Source organism: Chenopodium album, chromosome 24, assembly GCF_948465745.1.
Source record: "Chenopodium album chromosome 24, dcCheAlbu1.1, whole genome shotgun sequence".
Classification (NCBI taxonomy): Eukaryota; Viridiplantae; Streptophyta; class Magnoliopsida; order Caryophyllales; family Amaranthaceae; genus Chenopodium; species Chenopodium album.
Genome location: NC_137857.1, coordinates 3,127,282 through 3,138,364, shown reverse-complemented (window position 1 = coordinate 3,138,364; position 11,083 = coordinate 3,127,282). Strand labels below are relative to the sequence as shown.

Genomic DNA, 11,083 nt, shown 5'->3' with positions numbered 1-11,083 from the left:
TAATGTCATTTGAAACCATATATAATCATCATATGTTGTCAAAAACTTACGTGGTAGGCTTGAGTTTACGAAATCGGTGCAAGTTACGAACGGGTAAAATGATCGTTTCAGGACATATTGGATGGTTCCACCGACCCAATTGGACCCTCGGAGGATATTAGGAACCATGGTAAAAAATCTCGGCAATTTTTATTTTTGAGCGAAAAAAAGTTAATAAATTACAAAATTAAAGGCTATAATCTACGCATTTTGAGGAAATTTTCAGGTTTTGAGGCCCGGTGGCGAAAAGTATTGAGATCTTATTGGATATATATCGGTGTCATATAATGCCGTTTGAAACCATAAATGATTATTATATATTGTCATAAACATCCGTGGTAGGCTTGAGTTTACTAAATCACTGCAAGTTGAGAACGGGTAAAATGATCGTTTAAGGGCATATTGGATGGTTCCACAGACCAAATTGGATCCCCGGAGGGTATTAGGGATGGTAAACATCTCGGCAATTTTTATTTCTGGGCGAAAAAAAGTCAAAAATTACAAAATTGAAGGCAAATCCACGCTTTTTGAGGAAATTTTTAGGTTTTAGGGCCCAATGACGAAAAGCCTTGAGACCCTAAGGGTTACATCTCAGGGTCATATAATGCCGTTTTAAACCATATATGATCATTATAAGTTGTCATAAACGTCCGTGGTAGGCTTGAGTTTACGAAACCACTACAAGTTGTGAACGGGTAAAATAACCGTTTAGGGGCATATTGGGTTGTTCCGCCGACCCAATTGGATGCCCGGAGGGTATTAGGAGCCATGGTAAACATCTCGGAAATTTTTATTTCCTGGCAAAAAAAAGTTCAAAAAATTACAAAATTGAAGGCTATAATCCACGCTTTTTGAGAAAATTTTTAGGTTTTGGGGCCCGTTGACGAAAAGTCTTGAGACCCTAAGGGTTACATCTCAGGATCATATAATATCGTTTGAAACCATATATGATCATTATATGTTGTCATAAACGTCTGTGGTAGGCTTGAGTTTACGAAACCACTACATGTTGTGAACGGGTAAAATGACTGTTTAAGGGCATATTGGGTGGTTCCAGTGACCCAATTGGACTCCCGGAAGGTATTAAGAGCCGTGGTAAACATCTCGACAATTTTTATATCCAAGCGAAAAAAAAGTCAAAAAATTACAAAATTGAAGGCAAATCCACGCTTTTTGAGGAAATTTTTAGGTTTTATGGCCCATGACGAAAAGCCTTGAGACCCTAAGGGTTACATCTCAGGGTCATATAATGCCGTTTGAAACCATGTATGATCATTATAAGTTGTCATAAACGTCCGTGGTAGGCTTGAGTTTATGAAACCACTACAAGTTGTGAACGGGTAAAATGATCGTTTAAAGGCATATTGGGTGGTTCCGCCGACCCAATTGGACGCCCGGAGGGTATTAGGAGCCATGGTAAACATCTCGGAAATTTTTATTTCCTGGCAAAAAAAAGTTCAAAAAATTACAAAATTAAAGGCTATAATCCACGCTTTTTGAGAAAATTTTTAGGTTTTGGGGCCCGGTGACGAAAAGCCTTGAGACCCTAAGGGTTACATCTCAGGGTCATATAATACCGTTTGAAACCATATATGATCATTATATGTTGTCAAAAACGTCCGTGGTAGGCTTGAGATTACGAAACCACTATAAGTTGTGAACGAGTAAAATGACCGTTTAAGGGCATATTGGGTGGTTCCACCAACCCAATTGGACTCCCGGAAGGTATTAGGAGTCATGGTAAACATCTCGGCAATATTTATTTCCGGGCGAAAAAAAGTCCAAAAAATTACAAAATTGAAGGCTATAATCCACGCTTTTTGAGGAAATTTGAGGTTTCGGGGCCGGGGGCGAAAAGTGTTGAGACCCTAGGGGATATATCTCGGGGTCATATATTGTTGTTTGAAACCATATATGATCATTATATGTTGTCATAAATGTACGTGATAGGCTTGAGTTTATGAAATCACTACAAATTGTAAACGGGTAAAATGACCGTTTAAGGGGTATATTGGATTGTTCCACCGACCCAATTGGACTCCCATAGGATATTAGGGACCATGGTAAACATCTCGACAATTTTTATTTACGGGCGAAAAAATGTCAAAAAGTTACAAAATTGAAGGTTATAATCCACGATTTTTAAGGAAATTTTGAGGTTTTGGATCCTAGTGGCGAAAAGCCTTGAAACTATAAGGGATACATCTCGAGGTCATATAATGTCATTTAAAACAATATATGATCATTATATGTTGTAATAAACGTCTGTGGTAGGCTTGAGTTTAAGAAATCACTACAAGTTGTGAACGGGTAATATTACCGTTTAAGGGCATATTAGATGGTTCCACTGATCCAATTTGACTCCCGGAGGATATTAGGGACCATGGTAAACATCTCAAAAAAAATTTATTTTAGAGTGAAAAAAGGTCAAAAAAAAATTACAAAATTAAAGGCTATAATCCACGTTTTTGAGGAAATTTTGAGGTTTAGGGGCTCGAAGGCGAAAAGTCTTGAGATCCTAAGGGATACATCTCAGGGTTGTATAATTCCGTTTGAAACCATATATGATCATTATATGTTGTCATAAACGTCCGTGGTAGGCTTGAGTTTACAAAATCGGTACAAGTTGCGAACGGGTAAAATAATCGTTTAAGGGCATATTGGATGGTTCCACTGACCCAATTGGAGTTCTGGAGGGTATTAGGGATCATGGTAAACATTTTGGCAATTTTTATTTTCGGGCGAAAAAAGGTCAAAAAATTACAAAATTGAAGGCTATAATCCATGCTTTTTAAGGAAATTTTTAGGTTTTGGGGCCTGGTGGCGTAAAGTGGCAAAACTGAAGGCTCTAATCCACCCCATTGTTCGAGTACAGGCTAGGTTCTAATCATTGTCGGTTGAGGTCGTGTCTCCGGATTCAATTCGAGCCAAATACAGATCGGGTTCAATTTTAGGTTCGGGTTGTGTGTGAGTCAAGTTTCAGTGGGTTAATAGATTGTACATTCGGGTTTCATTTAGTGCTGAGTTGGGTTTTGGTTCAAGTTCAATTCCAATAAAAATCGATGTGCTCAAGTTGAACCTATATAATTAAGCCTTCCATAATTTGATATGCATTATCAAGATTTTATTAAACCTATATATGATTAATAGAAAACAAAAGGTATACAGGCTAAATCGGATTGTGGGTTTACAGATTTGTACCAGTATATAAGTTGAACAAATGGCATACAAACCTTCCATGACTCGGGTACAAGTTCTAATTGGGTCGGGTACTAGTTTGGGTTCAGATTTTTGTTGGGTCTAATTAAATTGGTTGACGGTTACTCTCATGTCGGGTGCAGTTTCGGGTTCAGGTCAAAAAGTATTGGATCAAATCAGTTGTCAGTTAACATCAAGTCAGTTTCAGGTCGGGTTACAAGTCAATAGTTTCACCCCATTGTCCGGGTACAGGTTGGGTTCAGATCATTATTGGTTCAGGTCGGGTTCTTGAGTCGGATCAGCTTTTGACAGCTCTAAGTACAACACATGACACTATTGGTTTTGAGTTCGAGTATAGACTAAGAATCGATAGTTTATTCTCAAGGAAGAGGGGGGCACGAATCAACTGACTTACGGTCCAACAAAAAATGGTTGTTTGGGGATGGTCGTTGACGAAAATGTTATAGTTAGATAGAGCGCATATTTCGGCTAATTATACGAGTAGCCGAAAATTTAGCGATTGTTGAGCTAACACATTTACCTTTCTTTCATGTGCAATAACGAGGCACAGTAATGGGCAAATTGGCTATTTTCAGATAAATAAAACGTGCAAATTTCAACATATCATTTATATCAATTATATGCATCAAATGCATGCATCTTTTTCTTGTTTATAAAGTAAAAGAATCTAAGCTAATTGGAAGCCCAACAAACAATAACTCATCTATACTTGCTCAACTACTTTGTAGATTCAAGTTCCATCATTCTTAAATGATTAGTTTTGTACAACCTGTTTGCTTATGGTCACTGAATATGGACCAATACGAACACGAGGTTAGGCAATGCGTAACGTGTATGTGTAACCACATATTGACATGATGTTAGTCTTAAAGACTTGTAGTAACGTAATGTGTAACACAACTGTTGTACCTCAGCTAGTTGGCCTTTTTTTATTACACAAGATGCGTATGTTATGAGAAACTTATTTTGTGTTTGGCGTTATGTGTGTATATAATTTAATGAAAAGAGGGGGTGAAGACTGAAGAGATTGGATTGGCCATATAAGTATTATAGGTCAGTCTGTGAATATCAATTGAGTCTATTATGACATAAGAATCGAGTGAGACCAAGTTTGTCTTAATTAATCAGACATTAACTAGAAGTTTTGGTTCTTTCAACCTAAAAAAAGTAATTGCACATAGATCCTACTTTGAGAAATGGAAAATCACAGAATATAACATGATTCTTTAAGCTAAGTTAAACAAGTATATTTATGAAAATAATATAAAAAGAAAAAGGAAAATGACAGAATGTTTAAAAAGTGTTACCACCTTATCTACTTTTAATTATGTGGCTACAATTCTACAAACAATCTGGAAAGGCACATGCTCTTTCAATAGGATATAATTAACTAATTAAAAAAAATCAAATCTGTACTAGGAAGAATATATTTCATTGACTTGTATTCCACATAATTACCGACACTTCTAGACTTAATTTGATTAATTCAAAGCTTATTTACTTTGGAGAGAACAAAAAATGTTTAAAGTAATAGAGAGAAAAAGAGATTATTAATTATAAAGACAAGGCTAATCAAATCATGTTTATAAACATCATGTATTGGTTTGTCTTCTCTATCAAATCATAACTTATATTAGGCCAAATTATTTCATCTATATACCCTATTCCTTAATATCTATTACAAAGTGATCTTTGTCACCTTAAATAATGCGAGTATTTAAATTTTCAGTCTTCAGTTTGACCAAATCCTAAAATAAATGGGTCCTATCTTCAAATTTTGAATTTTTTAAATTTTCGATATTCAGGCCAATCCGATTTTTAGACTAGTGAACAACTAGTAATACCATTTCTTTTTTTCTTTTTTTTTTTTTGACAGGAAGTAATACCATTTCTTAGCCTCTTGAGATTCAGGTTGACATTTCTTACTAATCAATTTCAATTTTAATGTTGTACAAGTCTTTCACAATTAGGTGGTTACAGAAACAAAACAGCTGGCCAAACACTGACAGCCCAGCCCAATAGTATCTAGTGCAATACTTGTTTGAGACCTTAAAAGCAGCCCAGGGCCCACCTAAATATTCTGTCATTTTGGATTCTCTTCTTTTTTCTTCATTTAACAAAATTCCTTCAAATTATAGCATGAGCCAAGAATAAGAGGGACCAAAAAATGTTTCAAATATGACAGCTTTTACTTCAAAATATGGACCTATACAGTAAAAATTGCACGTGAAATCCAGGAATTTAGAACGCTTTTCCTTTTCCAGGCAACAAAATTGGGGACCAAATTTTAGTTTTACTCAATCATACAATGTAAATGTAACTACTGTTGAATTTAATTTCAAATCTAGCTTACCTATAAGGTACAAAGATAGATCGAGGACAATTATTGATGTAGTGTACAACACGTGTCACACATGCCTCGACATTGTGTTAAATCGTAAAATTGGTAACACCACATCAGCTATGTTATTTTTTCAAAGAAAATTAAATTTAACGAATTTTACAAAGGTTTTACTTTCACTAGTGACAAATACAGCACAGCGTGTAAAAAGACAAAAGCAACTATACTTCTCACAATTTGTCCCACAGAATTTATTTTAGATCTATTAACAAAAATCAGATAAAATAAGTGAGAAGCAATTTTTATTTTAAATAGAGGGAATATCTGATTTGTCATTTCTTGCAAATTGGAATCAACTTTAAATATAGAAAAAGAATCAGTGAATTAGGTATCTGCTCTGAATAAGTAAATCACCATAACAACCATTCAAAAAGAATTAAAGAACAAAACATATCCCTAATTTCTTATCATTGTCCTACCATGATCATTAAGATGAGAAGAAGGGGGGAGGTAGAAGATACATATCATAGGCTAATTACAAGGGGGGTTTTTGTAGAATCATTTAGCACATCGGCGCAAATAAAGAACATATATAGGGGGGAAAAAAGGGTAAAAGGAAAGAAGAAAAAAAAAAGGGGGCAGTAAAAGCATTTGAGATTCCAGGGCCAAGAGTAGAATTTTGCACAAGAATATGAGAGAGGGATGGTCGTGGCCACTAAGTGCTCTCTGCTGGAGCTTGATCCAGCATGCCAAAGTTCTTAGCATGCTTTGGCCTCCACTCAGTTCTTCCCCTTACAACCTCAGATCCGTCCTCGAGTCGCAGCAAATGCTGGCACTCCACATTCCCAGAATCTTGGAGTCCCCCAACACTAGCACCAGAGACAGAAGTGAGCGAGGATATCACATTGTTCTTTCCACACTCCCTCCTGTACTCCAAAGTCATCCCTGAGAGTTCATGGGTCTCCAGTATTGATTGTGGAGCACTCTGCCATCCGACAAATGCTTATAATTAAAATTTATCATCAAAAGGAAACATTTTACGGAGAAGCATCAAATATCAAGAAAAAGAGTTACAACGAGATTGGACCATTTTGGAAATATTTTTAATGCTTATCCATGAACAATGAAGGAAATAGACAACATTTGGGTTTCCAATATTTTGTTTTGAACCCAAAGGCAGGGAATTAACAATACTTTTTACACAGCAGAAAATATTTCAAGACAAAACCAATCACAGAAACTTTTAAAATTGAACTTATCCCTGGAAACATTTCTAGACTATTACAACTTTTAGAGCTTTTGCTAGAATACTAATTCTTTGCTTAGGGACAAAAATTTGAATGTTCTTTATTTGAAATCTCTTTTCATTAAAGTTAGTCCAACGGCAACATTACCAGTTTACCAGTCTCTACAGAGGCTTATATAGACAACACACAGTAGATGGATCTAACAAACTAAGCTTTGTGATCCCTCTAGCTTATTACAAAGTACATATAATTGAAGACATGGTTATTTGAGAAATTGATTCAATCCAAAGTAAGCACGATTTAACTCAGCCAAGAACATGAAGTTTTTTGAGACAAAATTATTTGCAGGTTATGCAATCCATCATGTAAAAAACATACGTAGTACTTGGTATACTAAGGGAGATAGAAATCATACCTCAAGAATCCAGCCAATGTACTTAACATTGTTGACATGCTGATTGACATCCAAATCATTCCATCTAGGCTGCATAATGTGAATTAAACCGTCAGGAAAAAAAAACATGGCCAGAAAATTTTACATGATCAAAGATTGGTGAGTCACCAATCAACCATCATACTAAGGCAGAGTTCATGATCAAAACAGAGTACTGAAAAAGTAACTTACAGTAAGACCAGTACGGATGTGTTCAGCAGAGTTGTCGTCAAGTTTTTGAAGCTTCCTCCCATCCTCGGCAATGACAGGAGGAGTATCAACAAAGTAGGGCCCAATTTCAGCACGCACTTCATCTGGCATTTTCGACAACCTCCTCGTATGTTTATTCATCATCACCCAGACACTGTAAATTCATAACAGGTATTTATTAGTTACCTCATACAACAAACTCCTAAAAAATCTTCCATAGCAGAAGATTTTTTTTATGTTAATAATAATTTTTGGCAACAGTGAGGTAAAGAGGTACATCGGCCTTCTCGATCCCCCTTAACAGAATCAGAGTTTCAACTCCCTTAACAAGGAATTTGATAATTGGTTTTCCATAACTATTACTGTACAAGCTAACCAAGTAAAGCTAGATGGTATGGCTAATTAAATTATTAAAATATAGAATACACTCCGTAATAAATAAGAACAAAATATTTATAGAACTTTTCCAGAGTGTTAAAAAGAGAGCAAACCCTATGAGAACTGGAGAAAAATTCAAAGTACTATCACTAACCTTGAAGCTCTCGTGAGAATTTCACCCGTCCTACAGTCTCTAAACAGCCAGTCACGACGCATGCCATTCTTCCCAGATGAGCTAACCCAGGTATCAACTTGAACAACATCTCCCCTGCAGAAATAAAACAGGTGAACCATAAAAACCTTTTACTTTCAAGCATATCTCTGTTTTTAAACCATGTTACCATGGTGCATTCCAGTCACACAAATCATGAAGCATGCATCCTTAGGATTTAACAAGATAGAAAAGCATACAATACTTGGACCAAAAAATTATATGGGCACCATCTCTTAGCATATACAGAGTACTTTGTATTGAATACTCTCCAAAATCATCATCCAAGTCCGCCATATATATGTGAAAATAAACCAATACTCGTGTCACTTACCAAGTTGGATAACGATCCACAAGAACCTGCATTCTAGTAACCACCCAAATTAAATTTTTTTTGCACATTTCTGGGGTTGCACCAAAGCCATCACCCCAAAGCCCAGCTGATTTCACATGATTGAGTGCTGTTTCCTGCCAAAATATATCCCACAAGATAAGTTAGAAACTTGGTACAACAAACTCCATAAGAGTATTAAGTAGGAAAGTTCAACACCATCTCACAAACATTCTCAAAGTTCAGAACAATACCTGCAGATGATTCATTAACGTGTCTATAGAAGCCGTTCTATCCGCCCCTATCTCATACGACCTAATAGAGAAGTTCTGTCTGAAGACAAACCCATCTTGAACCATCCTTCCCAAGCCAAAAGGGTCAACAAGCACGTCCGGACGCTTTGTTTTCCAATCAAGCATCATCCACTGCTTTTCAGCAGCCAAAAACATTGTAGTAATAGCAGCAAGAAGCATGCTCCAATCAGGCAACTGATTGATAAAAGTCCTCTGGGGTGCAGAAGAGGTTTCCTCCCCACTCTTCAACCCTTCCTTAGTTGAAGGATAACCAACCGAAGAACCATTGATCTTCTTCGGGGGAGCTTGTGCATTGGTTTTCACTTTCAAACCCCGGGATGAGCCAGATTTTGGCTTGATACCACTGGTATCTAAATTCGAGGAACCAAGTTTCGACGAGGAAGATTTCGAGTTCGAGTCAGGAGGTAAGGGAGCAACAGGTAAGAAAGCAGCAGTTGCAGCCGTGGCAACCATGATTACTAGCTCAAATTAAACACCAACAGATCAATCAATCCTTTTAAACAACCCCACACCACAAAATCAAAAAATTTCCAACCAACAACGTTGATAATTGCAAGGAATCAAAACCCGAAAGAATTACTGTATTGTATCAGGAAACATCACAGAGTTTGCACGCATGAACCCTGAATCCAATCAACAAGGCAAATATTAGACATTCCAAACATATTTATGTAACATAAAAATGTAAACAAAGAGCAATTAGACGTTATACAAAGAAAGGACCTGCAACAAAATTGGACCACCCATATAATCATAAACATTCAACCAAAAATACACCAATATAATATGGTCTCAGAAACTCTATACATTCACCTAAACATGGACAATTAGAGAAATATAATTCCTAACAAATATATGAAATTTGAAGGTGCCTATAAAATTGATCTCTTTCAGGAAATTTTATATTAATTGGTAGTTGAAATCATACAGAAAAAACAGCAAAAACATCCGGCCAAATATAAGCAAGAAAACCATTAAATTAAAAACAATATAACCCCAGAAAAAAAATCAAACATTTCCCAGAAACCCAATTCAGATCTGACCTCAAATCACCCACAAAATGCAGAAAAAAACTAAAAAACAAATACCCAATTCAGCATTGCATTACAAATTCAACCCCAATAAACAAACCAAATAAAAAAACAATCAATACCCATTAGATCAAACACCATAAAAATCAAAATTAACAAAAAAAGAAATAGAAAAAACACCTGGATTTATACTTGAATCGGTGACTTTCTTAATTTTTTCTCTCTCCAATATTGTGCGCTTTGTTCCTCGTAGTTTCTCTTCTCTTTTCTTCAGTTTTTGTTTTCTCCTTATTCGAAGGAGGTGAGAGAAAAATAAGGAGAAAATACAATAAACAAAAAATAAGAACAACCCCTAATTTTAATTATATAATTTTGTTAAATAAATATATTTCTGGGATGTAGGTTTTTGTTTGATTTAAGAGAGAAGATTTCGTGAAAAAATTTCGTCAATTCCAAACGCTCGATAATATTTTCTAAATATTTTTTTTCTGAAGGAAAAAAAAAAAAAAGAAATATGGGTGGCGGAGACAAATGAGTAAAAGTTCAGCTAAAGTTGTTCTTATAGTGTCCATCTAGCATCCCGCCTCCTCTTTTTAAAAGTAGACTTCTATTGCTCTTCTTTGCACTCTTTACCTTTTGTTACTTTTTTTCTACTACTACTAGGTGTAATGTGTATGGCAACTCATACATTGATGATAATGACCCCGATTTCTCGAATGACTCATCACTTGAATATGGTCGCACGTAAAAGAGTTGAAAGATTTGGAATTAATTGATCATTTGAACCTAATTAACTGTTCACAATTATTAAACTGAGTTGAGCTGAACTGAACTGATTGGAGCTGAACTGAATTGAACTGAACTGATTGGAGCTGAACTGAACTGAACCGAACTGAGCTAAAATATCAGTTCTTTTCAGTTTAGCTCCAACCAGTTCAGTTTAGTTCACCTCAATTTAGTAAATGTGAACACGCCCTAAATTGTTAGATTTTGAGTACATAAACTCAAACCTCATACGATAAAGATACAAAATATATACAATACATATCCTAAATTTGTGAAATGAATTGTTTGTTTATTCTTCGTATACGATTATGCTTAGTTTATTTTGGAGGGTTGTTTGGTTTAGTGTAAAATGAGGAAATGTTTTTATTGTTTTTTCTTTGTTTGGTTTGTTAAGGGATTGCAAATAGTTTTTTAAACATGGAATGAGATCTTATTAAGATGCAAAATGCTTTTGTTTATTAAAGATAGAAATCATTTCTCTCTATATTTTACTTCCTTTTTCAATCCTTGCATGTAATCTTTCCTTGAAACTGGTTGTGTTTT

At 35.5% G+C, this 11,083-nt stretch overlaps 1 protein-coding gene across 1 annotated transcript; it reads right to left on the bottom strand.

Annotated features, from left to right (window-relative positions):
• Positions 1–5,964: 5,964 nt before the first annotated feature.
• LOC145610232 (palmitoyl-acyl carrier protein thioesterase, chloroplastic-like) lies at positions 5,965–10,318 on the bottom strand. The gene is made up of 7 exons (XM_081665527.1): positions 9,935–10,318; positions 8,664–9,346; positions 8,413–8,546; positions 8,022–8,135; positions 7,472–7,643; positions 7,262–7,330; positions 5,965–6,584 (listed from the first exon to the last, which is right to left on the bottom strand). The coding sequence occupies exons 2-7, from the start codon at positions 9,174–9,176 to the stop codon at positions 6,315–6,317; spliced, it is 1,272 nt and encodes a 423-aa protein (XP_081521653.1). The 5' UTR covers positions 9,177–9,346; positions 9,935–10,318; the 3' UTR covers positions 5,965–6,314.
• Positions 10,319–11,083: the final 765 nt, after the last annotated feature.